This window comes from Anguilla rostrata, chromosome 2 (assembly GCF_018555375.3).
Source record: "Anguilla rostrata isolate EN2019 chromosome 2, ASM1855537v3, whole genome shotgun sequence".
Classification (NCBI taxonomy): Eukaryota; Metazoa; Chordata; class Actinopteri; order Anguilliformes; family Anguillidae; genus Anguilla; species Anguilla rostrata.
Window position 1 is genome coordinate 24,984,465 of NC_057934.1, and position 22,232 is coordinate 25,006,696.

Consider the following 22,232-nt stretch of genomic DNA (forward strand, 5'->3'; position numbering starts at 1 on the left):
TACAGGAGGGTGCGTAGTCCTTAATAGCCAATCAGAGTGGTGCATTGGCCTCGGAGTAGAGGCTGTAATCAGCAAACTGTTGGCCTGTTTGAGAAGCTCCAACATCAATAAACCTTAATGTCTGAACTGCACAAATACTTGAAAGCATCGCTCGGCGTAAAAAGAACTGCAAGCTTAAGGGATCAGACTACGACGATAAGAGTATTCTGGACAGTGAAAGGGAAGACACTCTACTCAAAGTCTAGAAGTGCTGAAATATGCTGAATCTGTTATTCATCCCATTGTTTATGTTGCTTAATTAATACTCTCTGATTTCATATATTATAATATTTTTATACAACTATGGGCACCAGGCTGAAGATTACAGGTCAGGCACCAGGATAAAGTGGAGGCCATTGTGGTACCATTGGCCTTGTAATATGTTTTGTTTACTGCCTGACCTAGGCTCCCCATATAGAAGCTTACAAACATTTCATTAATGACCAAATCTGGCCCAACATACCAACGTGTGGTGTGTCAATAATGCTCTCCAGATATTGTATTTTAGAATTGCCACAAACAAAGTATATTAAAAGTGGAACATGGTAGTATTTCTCCTCGCCTCCCCCCTTTTTCAAACACATAAAAAGATGGCCTGATGGGCATGTTATGGTCTTTTGCACTTATTAGTGGACTTGCTTTCGGCATTATTTATTTTTTATTATCTGCACTTTCTGCCCAATTTTTCTAGCTCTAACTAGTCCTAAACTTTTTGCACTACACTCAAACTTATTACACCAAAATGACCGGATAGTTCCAGACATTGTTGCTTGAATTCAGATTTTTGAAATATTCAAAACTTTTTGAAATATTCAGCTTTTTTTTTTGTTGACTTCATAGAAAACCACTCATGGACGTTTAGTGAAACGCTTTAGTAGGACGCATGCGCAGGTGGTCACTCACGGCACAAGATTTTTAAAAACAGCTTTATCGCCTAACGTTACTTTAGCTAACCGTAACCCTAACATGTTAGCGTTTCACCTTTAGTTAACCTAGTTTGTGCGTACGGATGCTATCCTGCACGCATGAGTAGGAGCTACGGACACACAACTACAACCCGTGTACGGGTGCCATCCTGCACACATGAGTAGGAGCTAATGACACACAGCTACAACCACCGATACAGATGTATGGACACACAAACGCTACAACCACTGATACAGGACACACGGAGGACAACAAATAACGTTACAGAGGTGAGGACATGCCATAGTTAGCTAGCTATATAGTTAGCCAAGTTTTACTCATGATACATTTAGGATATGACTAATCCCTGGAACCTAATCGCTACTTGCTGATCTCCGGCTGTATATGTAACGCTACGGTGCGCGTTGTGGGGTCTGGACGGTTTAGACATTGATTGGCTTTGTCTCATAACTAAATACACACTTTAATTTCTGGTTGCAAGTTCAATATTCTGGACAAGGTTGATCCACCAGATTTCAACAAATCAAGGAAATTTGCAATTTAATTGACAATTATTGTCTGATAATAAGCAAATGAAATCAAATTAAATATATTAAACTTGTTGGATAAGTGATCAGTACAACTTCTTTCTCGTATTCAGTGCCAAACATTAAAAGAGAGTGTAAGAGAGTGGTGCTGAAAGTCTGCACTTTAACTTCGGATTCATTACTTTATTGCACACACAATGAGCTGGATTACAAACTCAAAATAAAAACAAAATTGTGTCACTGTCCCTAATATTTTTTTCATTTAACTGTATATTTGTGTGAACTTTCAGTCCTCTAGCCATGGCATTTGTATCACGTTTAATGGTACAAATATCATTTATTCACTTGTTACACAAGTTACACAAGTTATCATGGCAACATGGCTTGTTACCCAAATCAACAAAATGATCTGAAAATGTTCAGGTGAGCAGAATCTTTTGTGTTTGGGCAACAGAATCAAATATTCTTATGCCCAAACACAATGAATCATACCTTATTTTATTAAGTGGTAGCATTTTTATATTAATTTAATTACAGTAAAGCCTGTAGCAATTAAGGTCATATAATATGACTAAGGTCATATTGAGGTACTGCTTTTACAGGGTGCATTTGACTTTGTTTGCGCTTCACCTTGCACCAGGACAATGACCCCAAGCACATTGCCAAAGCAACTGAACAGTTTTTCAAGGCCAAAAAGTGGAATGTTCTTTATTAGCCAAATCAATCACCTATCCTGAATCCAAATGAACAAGTGTTTCACTTGCTAAAAACAAGACTGAAGACAAAATGCCCCAGAATCAAACAGGAACTGAAGATGGCTGCAGTACAGGCCTGGCAGAGCCTCACCAGGGAAGCTAACCAGCGTCTGGTGACGTCAATGGGTAGTCATTGAAGGCAAAGAATTTACAACCAAGTACTAAATATGGGGACTTTATTTCAGATTATGTTAATCTGTCCTATTACTTTTGCTCCCCTAAAATGGAGGGACTATGTATAAAAAGGCTGTAATTCCTACACAAATCACCCAATGTGGATATAAATACATTAAAATGAAAGCTGACAGTCTGCACCTTCGTTTTATTGAAAATGCAATGTGATGGATTACAGAGCCAAAACAAAAACATTGTGTCACTGTCACTAATATGTCCCTATTTTTGCATTTAACTGTATATTGGTATGAATTTACAGTCCTCTGACCATGGCATTGGTACTAAGTTTTATGGTTTTATGATAATTACTTGCATTATTTGCTGTACTCAGTTCATGGCAACATGGCTTGTTACCCTAATCAACAACACATTCAGAAAATGTTGAGGTGAGTACAATCTTTTGTGTTTGGGCAAATAAATCTAATATTAGTCTAATCTTTTATGCCCAAACACAATGAGTCATACAGCATATCGTTTTATTTTCAGTTGTAGCATTTTTATATTCATTCAATTACAGTAAAGCCTGTAGCAATTCAGGTCATATTTGTACTCCTGCTTTTACAGGGTGCCTTTGACTTTGTTTTTACTTAAGCAAGACTGTTATACAACTGCAGCACTGTGCCTGTTACTCATTGATTAGACTCTAGCCTATGCTAGAACAAAATATTACATCCTCCTCCAAACTCACTCCACTCCATTCCCACGAACTCCAGGTCCAGGATGAGCTCTATCCACTTAAAATCCTAACCCAATCCATTTTGTGAAAAGTCCAATTGACCTGGCAAGATGCACAAAACATAACACCTCTTTCTCTGATCCATCCCCAGGGAAGCAACACAGTTCTAAATAACTAGTCAGAGATGACCAATAGATTCTCATTGAAACAGCCATTTATTTAACTTGGAAAACAATTTCAATAGAAAAGAAAAAAAAACATGCACATTTCTTTAAAAATATATTATTTTTAAATATACATGAAGATGATTTAAATTGGGATGCAAAGAAAAGGCAATAAAAACAAAACGAAAAAGCAGGGATTTTTAATGGTCAAACATTAAAAATATAACTGGTGTGTGCAAATGGTGGACCCATTATTAGACAAACAAAAAAATCTCCACCAAGCTGAAGATACATACCACACTTTCTTCAGCTGGCCCAATAAACAGCCTTACAGATGACAACCAGCTTTCCCTCAGGACAATACATTCATTAACTTGACACCAATCCTGGCAAGTGAGCATGCAAGTGCTGGGGTTAGAACTGGTTACAAACACTGGTTGAAAAAATAAAAGAACGTGGGTAATAGAGAGTAAAATACTTGTACTCAGGGCAAACTACAAGCTGTTTAGTCAGGCATTCTAGAACCAACTACAGTTCACTGTGCCAAGTACTGAGGCACAGGATCACGGAATCTCAAAACAGTAAAAATGTCTACCTGTTGCTATGATGGGTACACACTAACAGTGAAATTCGCATGTTTTCATTTATGTGTTCAGTTCATGTCAGAATATTGAAGCAGTTTAAATCAGACCGAAACAAAGCATTGCATTGGTTTAAAACGACTCCATAACACTTTCTGAACAGTTTGGTAAGGTCCACACATGACCATACATGAAATGCCACAATAATAGACTGAATCCAATATGCTACTTTTCAATATGACCCAGGCATATATCTGGAAGATTTTTAAAATCACATTACTAAGACAGATTGCAGTCCTGCTACAGAAATAGGTGCCTGTGGCTCTGGTACAGCCTATGTCTGATGACTGCAAATGAAGACAATCAAGTATATTAATGTGAAAGCTCTACTGTGAAAGGTCCATCCGAAGGTCTACTGAGACCATATAGATTCACCAACAGAGGATGTGTTGACTGCACAGCAGACAACTCACTAACAGCAATCACATTAAAATAATGCAAATATTTGTTGGTTATAATGACAAAGAGACTGTTTTTCAAATGAGCTGCACAGTCACAGGTTTGGGAAATGTTATACATGACCCATATACTTGACTATAGTATGCTCAATTTCATATATGTAACTCAACTTCAGTCAGTTTTGAATGAATCAAAAATACTGGGAAGTGGTAACACTAATAAAATTTCAGTATGCCCAAACAGATTAATAATCCAGACTTTAGACTCCTGGACAGGATACCTAAAAATGGCTTTACAGCTCATCTTTATCAAAGGCTGTCAAAGGACCAGAGCTTGCCATCTTAATCTGTAATATGATAGCAATCCAAATGAATGATTTCAGGGTCCTTCTTACAGTACATATTAAGTTTAGGGCTTGCTCTCATCCCTCTTTTCCACTTCCCTTCCATAATATCACCAGAAGGCACTTAGACACGACACCGATACTTCAGAATTTTGAGCCTCTCTACACAGCTACCACATGTCAACATACAAAGGCCACCAATTGCTTCTTGGTCTTCATTCGGCCCTTGCCCCTCATTGCTTTCCTGAAAAACAAAGGCCTGTGATTGGGTACAAACCCCCTGTTATGGACCCTGGTGACAGTGCTTTCACAACCACCATCCAGACTACACACTCATCCAAACTTCTATGGAGGGAATGGTGATACAATAAGAATTCCATTAATTCCCATGACAACAGTGATCTATGAGTGAATTTTGTTCAACTCAACTCAATTCAGATTTCCTTTTGGTACCTAAAAACACAACAGGTGGGACAGGGTCAGTCCTGGAGGAAAACAATTGTCCACTAAATTATAAATCACTGTCAATCAAGATGGTCTACAGAGTCCAACAGCTACTACTGAGATTGGTCTCTCATGTTCTTTTGTCTTCTCTGGACTCCTCTCCATAAGTTCACCCAAATGCAAGATCCATCTTGCTTGCCCTCTTCAAGACAAGAACTTCACAATTTGTGTTGATGGTCCCTCACTTGGCAAATCTGTAGATAGCCAGATTCAGAGGCTCTTTGCTTGGCATACACCAGTCATCAGCCTCTTGGTTAATTTTGTAGTGCCTCAGTGCTGTCTTGTTGTAGACAGGCAGCTTCTCCACTGAATCTGTTGACAAAGCCTGGAGAGAGGACAACATCACTGTAATGTACACATAGAAGACATTTTCAAAAAAATGTTGAAACAATGTTTTAAAACAATGTTTACACTTTAGAGTTTTTTTAAATATAAATTTTGGTGCGATGAGCACTACAAATATTTAGGACCCTTGTATCAGTGTGAGCTGCAGTGGAAATCTAGAAAACTCATTAGATCTCAGAGAAACCATCTGGATGGACAGACAACACTCCTGGTAAGTAGAAATATAAGTTTATTTTGGGCAAACTGCCCATTTAAAGGTATGTAGAGCATTCGCAATGGTAAATGGTAAATGGACTGCATTTATATAGCGCTTTTATCCAAAGCGCTTTACAATTGATGCCTCTCATTCGCCAGAGCAGTTAGGGGTTAGGGGTTAAGTGTCTTGCTCAAGGACACTTCGACATGCCCAGGGCGGGGTTTTAACCGGCAACCCTCCGACTGCCAGACAATCGGTCTTACCTCCTGAGCTATGTCGCCCCTATACACAATACATACATGAAATAAAATACAAAGTAACTGTTCATACAGTATATGACCAAAAGGATCTGGACATCCCTTGGTCTGGGGCTCTTTTTCATGGTTTGGGACAATTTAACAGGACAATGCCCCTGGGAACACAGCAAGGTCCATATAGAAATGGTTTTGTGAAGAAAGGTGTGGAAGAACTTGACTGGCCTGCACAGAGCCCTGACATCAACCCCATCCTACACCTTTGGGATCATTTGGAAAGCCAACTGCAAGCCAGGCCTAATCGCCCACTCAGCGCCCAATTACACTAATGCTTTTCTGGCTGAATGGAAGAAAATCGCTGCACCAATGTACCAACATCGAGTATAAACCATTCCAAGATGAGTGGAGGTTGTTATAGCAGCAAAGGGTGAACCAACTCCATATTAATGCTCGTAATTTTGGATGAGATGTTGGATGTCAGGTGTCTGCATACTTTTGGCCATGTAGTGTACCTAGTTTCAAATATTTGCCATTTAATTACTTTTAAATAAGTCAAATAATCCAAATAAATGTATTTCAAAATACATCAAACAATCAAATACATATATTTGAAAAAAAAAAAATTTTCCCCCAAATAATTTAACTGCATGTTAGATGGGCTGTTCTCTCCAGTGCAGTATTACCTTCATGTGAAGGACAGCGTCAGTGCCATAGCCCTCCATGGAGTACAGCTGTAGATCTCCTTGGAAGTACTGAGCATATAGGCGTGAGATTGGGAGTCCGTAGCCAAACCCAGCCTGCAGATGACACAGTAAAGCGGTTATAAACATTACTGTCCCACTGATATCACCAAATTATAGGACCTCCACATTAGTGATTGAACAGGCTTCACTGTTCGTTCAATCAATGAAAATCAGTTAAACCGTAGAAAGAAAGTTGTTTTGATTGGTTCAAATCAGTCAACTCTGACATGATATGGGGCAAATGGTCTACTAAAATGTTTACAGTTTGCGACAAGAGGGAAAGGAAATTGAGGATAATCCAAAAAAGGCTGGGAAAAAACTACTGTTGAGAGAAGAAAAGCTTACTACTCCACACCACCACATTCTTTATACTAAGAATGCTCAGAATGGCTTCAGCTCATGTAACAACAAGATGGCCCAATAAGTTCAATAGCATACAGTGCTGTGTTTGTGGTCTTAATAGGATCATAGCTACTATTGGACGCAAGCAATGGGCTGAAAAATTATGATGTAATCAGAAAACTGAGCTGGAACGCACATTTCCTCAACCCATTCCAGCAGTGACAGCACTGTGTATAGCTAGCCTATTTGGATTACTAGGTTAACACTAGCTTTTGCTCATGACGTTACGACAAACAAAAGCTAGCACAAGTCCACTTCAACTGGTCCCATCTATCAACTTTCATGAACAAATAGCAGTACCCCAGGGTCCTATCAAATTCGGTATGGATTCGGTAAAGCTATCACTAGCTTTGAGTAAATGTTAACAAATTTACGTAAGCAAGGGTGACAAATTCTATGTTTTTTATAGCGCTAGGCTTAACACATAATAAATTAATGTTGCAGAGCAGTCAAATTAGTTTTTATTTAAAATGAAGCAGCATATCTTTATATATCTTTGCTTGACCTAGATGAAGTTTATGAGTATTATACTGCATAAGGTATTTTATAAGCCAGTTATCAGCATCTCACGCATTCTGCTGGACAATTTATTTTTCAGAATTTTGTTGTCAGTAATCATAGTAAAATTTATTAGATTTTTGGGTATTTATGTTAACAAGGAACACTAAATCTTGCAGTGGCAGAGCACCATGGCTGATTATTATCAGTGGAAACCTTGATAAGCATATACTTATAGCCTAATAATACCACATAATAAAAAGTACAAGTTGGGACTCAACTGCCCAACCCTCCCCCCACGGCCAATGTGATCATAGATGCCTGAAGTTCAAATACAGTATACAGATGATTGCCCCTCTCTAATGCAAATCACTATCAAGGGCATTATATAGAGTGTCTGCTTACCTAGCAAGCAGTAAACATGGTGTGCATTTGAAGGTTGCAGCAACAGATTCGGAGAGAAAAGCAAAGGAAAGCTAAGTGATACAACACTATGTAGATGATGTAGCATGCAATTGTAGTAGAATACACTCTAGCAATGTGTGCAGGGAAAGATGTAGCAAGGGAGACCCACCAGTGGCGCCCTCTGGTGGTGGTCCATCTGCGGAGCAGGGGCGGTTGAGTACATGTAGCTGAAGAGCCTCTCAATCTTCCTGAAGGGGACTCCACCACCCTGATCACTCATCTGCATTAGAGAAAAACAGTCAGTCACCAAAGTCATTCGTGACACAGTGGTCAAACCAGAAAAAACACACGGTTGAGGCAGAGGTGTGTAGTTATGACTACACTGTGCCAGTTAAGAGGACGTGTCAAGACCTGTATAATTTGTAAAGGTAAGAAAACAATGAAAATTCCCTTTTCTCATTCCTCTGTGTAATCACTAACCCATGTGCACAGCTAGAAACTGATTCAGCCAATGCTGGGGAAATTCCTGCAAGGCCAGATTGAGTTTGAGGGCTCATAATTTACCAGTCAGATTAGTTATATGATTAGTTACAGGCTATAAAACCTTAATCATCCTATTACAAGAAAGGCTCAACCTTACATAACCCATTCATAAGAAAAGGATAAAAGGAGCAAATGTAAGGAGACCTTTATAGAGGGCTATGTTATATCAATGTGATACCTGACTTAAGTTTAAAGGCCATGCATGGTTCTTGAATCTGAATGCACATACCTTGATTGTCAGGTCTTCTCCACCAATGGCAACCATGACTTGAATGGGTGGAAGGAAGCTACTTGCTTCATGGTTTTCAATTGTGGCCCTCATAGCATTCTGGGGAAGAAAAAACAGGACTATTTATCCACCATTCATATGAACTAATAACTAACATTTCCAATAACATTTCCTGTATGTGCAATGAGTTTGCATTCTTACCTTGAATAGCTCAAACAGCACGTGGTATAGATGGGAGGGAACATAGACCATGTGAATGGGTTGCCCCTTCTGGTTGGCTGGGTGAGAAAAAAGAAAGGCATCCATTCAGAATTGTACAGATGCAAAAAAACAAACAGCATTATTCTCCTGGGCATTTAACCGGATGTGTTTGCACAGTTGAACATAATTCAGAGAGTAATAGGAATTCAGTCACCCAATGTCAATATTGACAGAGGCAGCCACCCTTCTACAATGGTCTATTACATGCACTCTAGGGCAGACGACAGATTGTACTCAGAGTCATAAGATGAACAAGCCATTTGTGCACTGAAGCGTACAAAGAAAGTTATTTGTAAATTAATAATGTGAGAAAGTAGAAAAGAAAGGGGACTGCCATCAATTCCACATTTAATCCAAGTTATGTCATGCAGAAAGAGAACACAAAGCACACTACTGGGTGTCGCAATACCACTTACTATTCAATTCTTGAAGATCCAGGTCAGGTGAGCCAAAGTAATACTGGTCACAGAGCAGTTTGGCACTTTCATAAGCATCTGGAGGAAGGGAAAATGAAAACCACACAAAATTAAGGGAGGGAAAAGTATGGTTTTTGCAAAACTGTAAAAATAAAAGACAATAAATCCAGAGATAAATGGGTCCAGATAATGGTTCACCATCTCTGAAACCAGAGTACAGAACACACGAGCCATTTTGTCGTCTTTGTCTCATTTCCTGCTCAGTCAAACATGCTGCTCTTACAGCCACACAAAAAAATTATAAGCTGAAGTTTCACAATACCTCTGACAACTTCTGCGACTTCACAGTGAGGGTCAATGCACCCAATGGTGTTGGGGTGAAGTGGGTTTGTAGTTCCATCAAAGATCAGGGCTGCAAAAAGGGAAGCAGGGTAGGGATGTAAAATTAGGTAAATAACAGCAAATTAAAGTGGGACAAAACCAGCACAAAAAAAGCATGACTGTCAGATGCCAGACAGATTGGATCAAATCAGATTTGATAGTTTCAACACCAAAAAAGCCTTTGAGGCAAAGGGTCAAAACTACACTTTCGAAAGCCTGACAATCTGGTGCTAAATTGACTGTAGATAACGATGCCATTTTACCACACAGGCTTCCAGTGCTTTGTCCATTATAAAAACTGTTAAACATGGGAAATTTTTTGATCGTGCCAGGTTTCATATGGTGCCCTCAGCATACACCATTTATGTGTCAGCAGTTCAAAGTGTTACCGTCAACATTCACAAGAAACACTTTGATGCTGCCAATCGTCTTTGTACAGCTGAAATAAATTAAATGACGCCTGAGCAGCTGCCAATTACTCAATGATGGCACTGGACTTCAATCAAGTCCATTGATACAGCCAATTGAACCTTAGCAGTATCAATAGGAAAATCGGTTCAGATAAGGAGTGAGTGGTGTGATTTGAGGTCTGAACTTACTATGCTGATTGATGAGCATTCGGATGGAGATACGGCTCATGTAGAAGCGGTCCAGGAAGTACTGGATGTTCTGACTAGTGACAGGGTCCTGGCCAAAGGCCTCCTTATACTCAATCACGCCCTGTGCCATAGTGGGCACCACGTCATTGTGCCTGTTCCTAATGGTCACCAATGTGTCCACAAACCTGGAAGGCAGACAAGTGGAGTTGATCACACTGTATGAAGCACGAGAAATCAGAGGACCTGGACAGAACATTGTACAGAGGCTGTCACTTACTCTCCCAGGACTTTGTGGTCTTCTGGGCTTTTGTCAAGGAAATCGAGGATTTCCATCAAGCTCTGGACATACCTAAAGCACAGAGACAGACATGATCAGGTCAGGCTCACAACATACAGCGCAGTCCACAAGTTTTTGGATGGAGACACAATCGTTGTTGCTTTGGCTCTATGGTCTGGCACATTGGATTTGAAGTAAAACTATCAATATGATGTTAAAGTGCAGACGGTCCATATCCATATACATACATCCATATCCAGGAATCTTTGTAAAAATTACAGCCCTTTTTATAGTCTCCCCATTTTAGGAAAGCAAATTAATTGGACAATTGGCTGCTCAGCTGTTTCTAGGCCAGCTGTGGGTCTCATCAGTTCATTCATGAGAAAGCTTACAAAAAGACTAAAGTTGATGCTAGGTTGGAATTTTCATTTGGAGTCTGTTGCGGTTGTCTCTCAATGAGGACCAAATAAGAGTCAATGACAGTAAAACAGGCTATCTTGGGGGTGGAAAATCAGGTCAGATCAGACTTGGCCAAAACATTGGATTTGTTAAAATCAACTGTTCAGTACACTGTTATTGGTATTCTCATGTTAAAACTGAAGCCTAGCAACTTAACACCTAGGGATTGTTCTCCTCTATCCTTATTTCACAACAGAGTAATATTTTTGATGTTCCTTATCTTTTTGACACGGAATGCCTTTCTGTTTAACTGCTGCTCAGTCTGAACCCATTTAGAATATGAATAATATAATCTGGCTGATTAAATGGCTATTTAAGGTGAAAATGTCTTGCCCCTTACTTCCTATTCAGGATTTCAAGGGCTATGTATATTTAGAGGAAGAGTGTTGTACTTTTCCATTCTAACAGTACAACTGATATGACTCTTGCTGTGCCAGGCAACTGAAAAAGATCCTCACATAAACATCCGCAGAATGATTTTGTGACCTGTTCAGGATTAATATGCCATTTATTGTTGATGTCAAAACTATTTTAAACTCTCCCCAGTTAAATACACTTCTCATGTACACGTTTTGTGATGTTGATAGAAGACTATGAGCTTACTGATTACTCCCCAGAGTTGTGGCACAAATCTAATTAAAAAAACAAAGCCACAGAAGAATTTTTAATCACCAATGTACTTAACATTACCCTGAATGAAAGACATGCACTTCTCAATTTGATGTCACAAAGCAAATTTAAGTTAATGAAGCTTTAATAAATCAAGCAGCTGTCAAGAGCTAATCTGCAAAAAGATAATACTCCCCCTGGAGTTGTCCCCTAAAACTCCAACCATTTTCCTGTTCTCCAGCCATCATGCAATTACTGACATGTCCGGGGTGAAAAGGAAATCACGTATTAAAGTTTATGGTAATTACTGTAAACTGAGCATTTTGGAAAAACTACTTATGTGGAGAGAATTTGCAGTGTGGTATTGAGAATCAGAACAACAACTGGATTCAACATGTCTGACGGCAGTCAAGCTGCTCTCTCAACCCTCACAAGAAGTGTGGAACCAACCCAACGTCATAACCAATCAAGGAGCAGTAAGGCATGGACAATCAACAGTTTCAAAACACTGAACCAGAAGAAGATAAAAACAAGCCGGGACAATATATCTTCTGATATGACAAATGTAGAATACAGAGATACAGGTGGAGGGAGCATAAATCATAAGATGACTTCACAGAACAACCTGTTTTTCTTCACTGCAGGATGGCATTTCATGCTGTTGGCACCTTCCTTGCAATTCAATCATAACCTTTAGAAAGATTTTGTATATAATCTAATTATGCCTCTTAAATCTGAGCAAGGGGGTAATTTATGGGGGGATTTTTTTTTAACTAGCAAAATAACCAATAATTCAACATGAGAAAAATAATTAATTGTAATGATGGGGATTTCAGGTTGTGATTGGGGTATACTGATCAGTAGTCTAAAATATTTCCTTAGAATTCAACAGAAACAATAATTTCACAGCTGTATTTCACAAGTTACACCCATTTTCTCAGTACCAATTTTTTAAAAATAATTATTTTTAAAAACCTTTTCATCAAAAATAGCAATATGACCTGGCTCTATTACTTTACATTTTCCCATCTGCACATAAAATGCTGATCCAATCTACAGTCATATACCTACAAAGTCATGTACACAGATATACAGTCATCAATGGTAACTCTAAGAATCAACCAGTCATGGGAACTGAATGTTCTGGTCACTCAACAGTACAAAAACAACGCGAGCTCACAGCTGAGGAGGAAGCAGGTCCCACGTCCCACCCCGCATACGTAGCCTATTTGGCAATGTGTTAAGCATTTAGAGAACAGCAAGCGAACCGTGTACTTAGGAGATTACAACAGTGTACATTCACGTAATTATTTCTCATTTCAAAGTATTAACTTAAAAAATACGCGGCAATCCAACGTATGCGAAAATAGACTGTTTTGACCACTGTGATAGCTTGGTTTCGTCTTCCTTCTGAAACCGACGGCCAAGCAAACCTCGAAAACAACGGACCACGTGACTGGTAGTGAAAGGAGGAACCGAACTAGGACAAAGTTCACTGCATTGCGCCAAAGGGCAGAACTTTACGATGCATGAATGTGGGACAAAGGGCATACTATTAATAATATTATACGATGCCCATTGGAAGCTTCGCTTGGAACGAATGGGTGAATTACAAATGTTACTCATCAAACGGCAAAAACTGCTAAAAATACATTCTGATGTTTCTTATGCTTTTAAAGAGCTACGTCTCAAACAAACGATAACATAATTGATATGCCACTTAGCGAGTCAATCCCGTTAGTTTTAATATTTTGTTTCACAATAATTATCTGGAGTCAAAAGTAATTTAGCTTTACTTCTATGGGTACTTATTGGGATTTGGGACATAAATAAACAGACTTGGGCATTTACATACAGTTGGCTTAATATTTTGCGCATATATATACTCACACACACACATACATATGGTACGCACACACACGTATGCGTTTACGTTACCTTCCGCTCATACAACTGCAAACTGCTAAATCTCAAGCTGACACTGCATAGTAATGTAATGTCATTAAAATCACCTGATTAAAACCTACTGAGCCTACTATTGCACAATTTGACTGGGGTGATTTCTTTACGATTGGGCCCCATTAAATTGAATGATGTTTGCTTTATCAGCTTGTCTTTTCGAGGAAATCTTAAAATGTCCCACCCCTAGCTATGACACTATTCTCTTACCAGCTATGCACCAGCTGAACTGATGGGGTGGTCAGCAGTCGGTCTGGCAGCAAGTTGATCTCCTTCATAATGTTGGAAAGACGCACAGGCAGTTCTTGTCTCAGGAAGGCAAAAGAGGTTCTTTCACAGGCATTTGTGGAACCTGAAAAAGGGTTTAACCATGATCTTCAACCATGGCACCAGCAGCAAACATGCATCATGGCCTCTGTGATGCATAAGGGGTTACTTTCCACAAAAGAGTTTGGATGCTTGAAGCAGTAGCCAAGCCAGGGCAAATATGAACAAAGTCAGACTGCTTTGTCAGCACTGAAAGTTGATGAGTAGCCTACTTTCTTGAAACTGAACAGTTATCTGAAGCTAGTGATCTCACATTTTTCAGATGGTGAATACATAAAGGCTCACCCAGGGCCCTTTCTCAGCTTTAAAAAAAAAAAAAAAAAAAAAAAAAATCAGCAGAAAAATCCCAAAATATATAGCCACCATTTCCTCTTATCTTTCAAAGCTGAAAATAACCGAACTAGTATACAATAACTATAAATACATAAATAAATGAACATCACCGTTCACGTACGTTTGCAAACCTCAATTAAAAAAATTAACCTACAGTTAATAAAACGAGCATATTTTGACATGCAGTAGGCCACTCTTTCGGTGCATCGTTTCTCAAATTCAGAAATCACCGAGCACTATACATGACAAAAATGAATCCACGTGACATTATTAACATAACATTATTGTAGTGTCTTGTAGGGTTGAGAAAGACAATATTTATAGATATCATTGTGTTGTTCTCCTGTATCTGCAGTGTCGTGGTAGCCTGCCCTGTTCATAAACGTGCTGAAGTACGAGTGTAATTTACTGCAACGTTGTCTTGGGACAATATCTAATGGCCCCTTTAAAAAAAACCAGTGCTTTTCACCACTGCACAGAAATCTCTTACGATGTTACATACACAATATCCAGCATTAAGCGATATAGTAGCTAGCTGTTGACTTCTGGCTACCCACCGTTGACGACACATATTCTGACGCAATGCTAGCTCTGAACTGCGTGCAGACAAATAACAGACTGGAACGCCTGGACTGCAGTTAACTATGAATGTAATGTTGCCAGATTGCAACCATTTCCATTATGAAGGACTTGTAAAAACTGATAGCATATATTCCTGTGTTAAATATATTACTAGCACGAATCTAGCGCTAATAATTCTAACACAATCAGGTGCCCGCATTGAAGCTGAAGCTTGCACTATACGCTCCTAAGTGTGACGCCAAACCACTGCATTGCACGGTGAAATAAAACAGGTAGCACAAGTAGATACTTACCGAAATCAAGGAACTGTTTCATAGACAGAGGTGAAGGCGAAAACTTGGAAAAATGATCAATGTGTTTTGGCACATTGGCCAAAGCTGCATTTTTCATTAGAAACCTCACAAACTTCATTGTGGAAACAAACCGTAACAAGTATTACAAAACAAATCTTCCGATTAATTACTGACACGAACAAAATGTTATCGGGTATCCCCAAATTGCTGCTCCCTCTTTTGAACTCGTGTTGGTTTTGTACAGCACAAATACCGTATAACAATGTTTGCATCCAATAGAGTGGCGAGTCGATTTCTAAAGCCACAGATCTACCCAATGAAACGAAGCGGGGGGCAGTCCCAGCCAAAGCTCCTGCAAAATAGCTCGTCAACAAGCGTACTTGACCGGAGAAGCATGTTTTCCTGACCCTATACTTGTGCCTTCTCTTGAAGAAGCGTGCTTGACCTCTTGTCCTGGTTGCAATCGTGACGTCAAAAGTTCTTTCCACAGATCACTTTGAAAGCACATGACCAACATGGAAAACTGTCAAAATAGTATCTGACGTTGTGGTCCAAGCAAATTAGCTCTTTAAATCTTAATTTCAGGTTGTGAAGCATGCAGGCAATTATTTTATGTTTAAAACGATATAGCCTAGCTGTATTCTTCTGATGAATTTATACCATAAATTTCTCCAGTATATGAAAATTATACAAAGTCAGTTTCTTGTAAGATGGATATGCAACATAAGCAAACAAACACAAACAAACAAACAAATAACAGTTTGTACATGTAGCTTTTTTGTAAATGTTGACAAATTAAATTTGTATAGTGTCTTATAAGGGCGTGTGGGGCACTTTTGCATGGAAGACAGAAAATGTAATGAAACTATTTTCTAATTTATTGACAATGATTCTTATGTAAAAAATAAGCATTAAATATAATTATACATTTTGGCACCAATAGACTACTTGGACTATGCTCATCATGCTGAACTGGCAGTCTGAACAAAAGAACTGACTGCTTTGCTTAGGCCACCCTGTTTCAATGCTGCCTCAACAGAAAGTGTATTTAGAATTTCATATAATTCAGAAATTTGGAAATCCTTCTGTAATTTTTTTTTTTTACTGTTACTACACTACACAATGTTTTTTTTTTTTTTTTACTGTACAGGCTATGTATAATGTATGTCTGGACATGGTATGTCCTCTCACAGAGGACGGCTAGTTGATAAACTGTCTGTAAACAGCCACACCACAAACTGCAAAACTTTCGGTGGCATGGGAAACTTCCTTTGCATACAAAGTTCTGAGAAAAAACGCCCTCTACTGTCTGTTTGAAGCTATGGTGATATATATTTGAAAAACACTGCGCTCTTCCAAATAATTACATCAAATCAACAGTTATATAGCTATTTAATAGAAAACTAAACATCCTACTTTTGCTTCTCCAGTGCACATAAAAGACTCTGTTGGAAAACATGGGAGCCACAGTTTACCCCTCTGAGGTGTCTCACATTGTAGTGGACCAGTTGCAGATAACATTGATTGTTTACCACCAAACCCAGTTAAATTGACCCTTTGTGCTACATCCTCTACCCCCTTGCCCAGTCAAATTGTCTCCCTTTGATATGCAATACCATTCCTCTACCCCCTACTAGTCCAACTCCCCTACACCTTGTTTCTTCCCCCCCAATGTGTGGTGTAAGATAACCATTTGGCCCTTTGTTTCCTTGAAGGAACAGGGTATAAGTATTCACTGTCTCCGTCATTTGTTGGTTCTTTGTTTATCTGTACTTGGGTAACAGACCCACTAGTTCCTTTGCTACATTAAACTACCTATTTTGAAACGAAGACGTGCCTGCATTTATTTTTCTACTTACAAAAGTACAGCGGAATAAATTGAACTCTTAAAAATTCCACAGACTCCAAGTGATTTTTGAGGGTGATGGTGCACTTGAGTAAACTTGCAAGAGAAAGCAGGAGAGAATATTTAGATAAATGTCAAGTAACACTAAAGCCGCGTTTCCACCGCAGGAACTTTACCCCGGAACTAGGAACCTTTTGAGGAACTCAGTGAGTTTCCACCGCAGGAACTAGGGTCTAAATTTAGTTCCGGGGGCTTTATTTTACCCCCCAAAAAGTTCCAGCTCGGGGGGGTAGTACTTTCCGAAAGTACAGGAACCTTTTGGGTGGAGCTTGCAGCGCTGAACATTTCTGATTGGTCGAGTACTCGCAGCATTTTTTTGTATTTATTTTCAACCGCCATGTTTGAAAATATGCAGCCGCAAACCAATTTATTTTAATAACTTCAAATCAAACTTGTATGTTATGCGGCGCAGTAGCCTAGTTTTGGTTATAGCTGTCAGGGGGGGCGCGGGAATGGACCCAAATGGACCGAGTGCGGGAAAGAACGCAAAAACTCCAGAAGTCGACAGAACAAAGACTTTACTTAAATAACGGGGAACAAAGGGAACAGAAAGCCTCGCAGGGCGGCTATTACAAACAAAAGCCTCGTTCAAAAGTTCCGGGTACTTTTGGTGGAAACGCGGCTTAATAAATTCATTCCAAACGGAATGATTTGATTTTAAAAAACTCTGAAGTAAAGTTTATTTTTTTGTTAAAAAACCCTAGAGAGAAGTACCGTTCCAAGTGTAGGGAACAACCGCATAGTTTAACTTGGACCCTGTAGGTTAAACTGATTAACACTAACACAAACAAGAACAGCAACAACGCAGTCTATGCAAAAATACAAGCAGTAGTTTAAGACACAGGTGCATTGACTAAGTCAACTACGAAACAGCTACCTAGTTACAACCCTAAACTAACAGTCAATTTAGAGATTACAGGGAGGTAGGGAGGGATGGGGAGAGGTGCAGCCTGAAGAGGTGAGTCTTCAGTTGTCGCTTGATGTGGGTCAGAGTCTCAGCTGTTCTGACCTCCACGGGAAGGTCATTCCACCATCGTGGGGCCAGAACAGACAGGAGACGTGATCGGGAAGCGCAAGTGCAAGGAGGGGGAGGTGCCAGGCAACCATGAGGTAGCGGAACAGAAGAGTCTGGCTGGCATGTAGGGTTTGAAGATCTTGTGTAGGTATGCTGGGGCTGATCCCTTGACTGCCTGGTATGCTAGGATCAATGTTTTAAATTTGATGCGAGCCATAGCAGGCAACCACTGGAGGGTAGTGAGGAAGGGAGTGACGTGGGAGTGTCTGGGGAGCTTGAGGACCAGACGAGCTGCAGCATTCTGAATGAGTTGCAGGGGTCTGACGGCAGATGCCGGTAGTCCAGCCAGAAGAGAGTTGCAGTAGTCCAGGTGGGATAGTACCATTGCTTGGACCAGGAGCTGAGTTAAGTAGGTGGTGAGAAAGGGGCGGATTCTCCGGATGTTGTACAGGAAAAATTTGCAAGCCCGGCTTACCACTGCAATTTTCTTGGAGAGGGACAACCTGTTGTCCATCACCACTCCGAGATTCTTGGCACAGGGTGATGATGTTACTAAGGTGTCCCCTAGGGAAATGGAAAAATCAAGGAAGGGAGAGATTAGAGCAGGAAAGCTCCGTCTTTCCCAGGTTGAGCTTCAGGTGGTGATTGTCCATCCAGCTCTGGATGTCCCTCAGGCAAGCGGAGATGCGGGTAGGGACCTGTGTGTCCGATGGGGAGAAGGAGAGAAAGAGTTGCGTGTCGTCGGCATAACAGTGATAGGACAAGCCATGGGCAGAGATTACAGGGCTAAGGGATCCGGTGTATTTGGAGAAGAGAAGGGGACCGAGGACTGAACCCTGGGGAACTCCCGTGGCGAGGGGACGGAGCCGCGATACTTTACCAGCCCAGGCAACCTGGAAGGAATGATCTGAGAGGTAGGACTCAATCCAGTCAAGGACTGTCCCGCAGATCCCTGTTGCTGCCAGGGAGGACAGGAGGATGGAGTGCTCCACAGTGTTGAAAGCAGTGGAAAGGTCTAGCAGAATCAGGACAGAGGAGAGGGAGGCTGCTCGTGCGGCATGAAGTGACTCATTGACCGAGAGGAGTGCAGTCTCTGTCAAGTGGCCAGGCCTGACTGGTGGGGGTCAAGCAGGTTATTCTGAGAGAAGAAAGCAGAGAGTTGGTTAGATGCAGCTCGTTCAAGCGTTTTGGATAGAAAAAAAAGGAGAGATACCGGGCGGTAGTTCTGGATGACTGAGGGGTCTAGTGTGGGCTTCTTCAGCAGCGGGGTGATGTGGGCCCTCTTGAAGGATGAGGGGAAACATCCAGAAGATAGGGAGGAGTTCACAAGGGGGGTGACAATTGGGAGGATGTCTGGTGTGATTGCCTGGAGGAGAGACCAGGGGATAGGGCCGAGAGCGCAGGTGGTAGGGCGGTGGGAGGGCAGGAGCTGGGAAACTTCAGAGTCTCTGAGGAGAGAAAATGAGGAGAAACAGGGGGTGGAGGGCGCAGAGGGTGCAGGGGGGGGGCGGAGGGTGCAGGGGAGGCGGAGGGCACAGTGGGCGCAGAGGGCGCAGAGGGTGCAGGGGGGGCGGAGGGCGCAGAGGGTGCAGAGGGCGCAGAGGGGGCAAAGGAGCTACGGATGTCTGCAATCTTCTCATCAAAGAATACTGGGAAGTCATTTGCAGTGAAGGAAGACTGGGGTGGGGGAGGCAGCATGCTTAGGAGAGAGGAGAAAATAGAGAACAGTTGATGAGGGTTAGAAATGGAGTTATGAATTTTAGTTTGATAGAAATTTGCCTTAGCGGCAGTGACAGCAGAAGAAAACTCTGTCAGGAGAGACTGATAGGCTGAAAGGTCGGATGGGTCCCTGGATTATCCCCACTTCCTCTCAGCAGTGCGGAGGCTGGCCCTGGAGGTGCGTAGGATGTCAGACATCCATGGACTGGGAGGGGATGAGCGTGCTGGCCTAGGGACAAGAGGACAGAATGTGTCGAGTGCTGAGGAGAGAGATGAAGTTAGGGTGGAGGATGCAGAGTTAGTGGGGCACTTGGAGAATGATTGAAGAGGGGGGAGGGAAGCAGTAACTCTGGGAGTGAGAGAAGAGGGTGAGAGGGAGCGGAGATTACAATGGACAGTGACAGTGGGGGTGGGAGGAGGAGAGGGAGGATGGGGAGCAAGAGGGAGGGAGAAGGAGATGAAGTGGTGGTCAGATGTATGCAGGGGGGTAACCGTGAGATTGGAGCTGGAGCAGTTCCTCAGGAAGATCTGATCTAGTGGCTATATGCTCATTTCCCTGGAAGAGCTATAGGGGACGTAAGGTAAGCCAGGGGAAATTTTCCCTCCTGTCTGAGCTCTGGTCACTCCAATCGGCCTGGGGAGCCAGCTGAACCCCCTGACCTGCCCACAGATCAATCAACACCTCCACAGCTGAGAAATGTGACCATTATCTAAAGGGATGACTAAACATGCACAAAGTACTTGTAAAGTATAATTGAATGTAAGCTTTTAGGTAATTGTATTCCAGACAATTTCAGGATTAGTCTATATCAGGTATTGGTAGGATTTAATTTGATCTTAATAATTTCTTTAGTTCTTACTATTTTTTTCAATCCTCCAAAATACTTGTGGCCATAGACAAGCCATTTTATTTTTTCTGTGTTTTTCAATTATGCTTTTTGTAGTTTTCATTAATATACATGACTACATGAAATGAAGAGGCGGCTCAGGAATAAGACCGAAAAAGTATGTCAAAGTGCAATATTCTTACAGGCCCTTACAGACCACTATTTTTTAAGTAAAGCATGGAGATGCTGTTATCACAAGATGAAATCCATCTTATCCTGGGCCTAGTTTCCAATATGTTAGATATCCACAACATTTTCCCATGGTAATTCCCCAAAATACAGTGGGGGCTTGTTCTATATCCAGCATGCAGTACAGGAATAGATCACTGCCATATCATTTTTAGCTCTTGTGCCCCTAGGTACAAGTGTAAATGAGGATATAACAAGGCTAATCTATTTCTGTCCTTATAAGATTTGCATGGAATGAGCAATGAAATGGTCTTCTTTGACCAGTTTGAGTAATTCCTATTTTACTAAAAATGCTTTTGTAAATTTACACCTTAATTTATTATTTCTCATTTTGCTCAGTTGCAAAGTCAGATTAAATATATATAAAAATAATATTTAAATATATTGAAACGCAAGTTTTTTCTTCTATGAATTTCCAAATTATATAAAACATAAAACACTGAAAATTACTTAATTCATTGTTTGTTTGTTTGTTTATTGTCGTCTTGGGACAGTATAGTGATTCCCTTGGGACAGACAGGCTGTAGCTTGACATCATTTTCATTAATTTTCTTTGTTGTTGGAACTTCTTCAATGTCCAGGTCTGTAACATTCACTGTAATGATAGTTGAAACCTCCACCTATAGATTAGACATAGAATAACCTTGTCTTGTAGCATCAGTTTTGTTTTTTTTACCTTTAGCATTGGATACACCATTCAGATGTCTGCTAATTTCATCCTGCCTGCACTTTGTGCATCTGTGTTCATTTCATATCTTACAATGAGATTGTTTGCTAATTATGTAAGTTAATGTTATTTTCAGTATCAAGATTTGCACATTATTTAGCACATAATTTAATTAGAAACAAACAATAGTTTGCACTTCAATGTGATCTTAAAATGTTTTAATGTGAAAAGTTGATATTCAACCTACTCCTAGAGACAACAGTTCATGTTTAGTGTCATGTGTCTTCAGAACGAAACTTTCTGTTTTATTTTGTCTACAATCCAGGTGACTCATCACAGTTAATATTTTTATTTTTTATACCTGTTTAGTCTTCGGAGAGGCACTATATATGAATGCACGCTCAACATCCTCTGGACAATTTTAATATGAATGGTCTGGACTAACATCCTTTAATTAAGGTAGAACCATCCACTCTATACAGTAGACTTTGTTTTTATTCACCCCATTGATGAAGATGAACAAAAGCCGTATTAAGTGAAGTATATAATCACTGAGGTTTAGTTTATGCTCAAAAATCTGGAAAAACAT

The 22,232-nt window shown here is 40.4% G+C and overlaps 1 protein-coding gene across 1 annotated transcript; it reads right to left on the minus strand.

Annotated features, from left to right (window-relative positions):
• Nucleotides 1-3,447: 3,447 nt before the first annotated feature.
• Nucleotides 3,448-15,671, minus strand: pdk2a (pyruvate dehydrogenase kinase 2a). The gene is made up of 11 exons (XM_064321368.1): nt 15,261-15,671; nt 13,936-14,077; nt 10,699-10,770; nt 10,422-10,606; nt 9,764-9,853; nt 9,442-9,519; nt 8,966-9,042; nt 8,765-8,863; nt 8,162-8,272; nt 6,628-6,741; nt 3,448-5,474 (listed from the first exon to the last, which is right to left on the minus strand). The coding sequence occupies exons 1-11, from the start codon at nt 15,376-15,378 to the stop codon at nt 5,331-5,333; spliced, it is 1,230 nt and encodes a 409-aa protein (XP_064177438.1). The 5' UTR covers nt 15,379-15,671; the 3' UTR covers nt 3,448-5,330.
• Between the last annotated feature and the right edge of the window lie 6,561 nt (nt 15,672-22,232).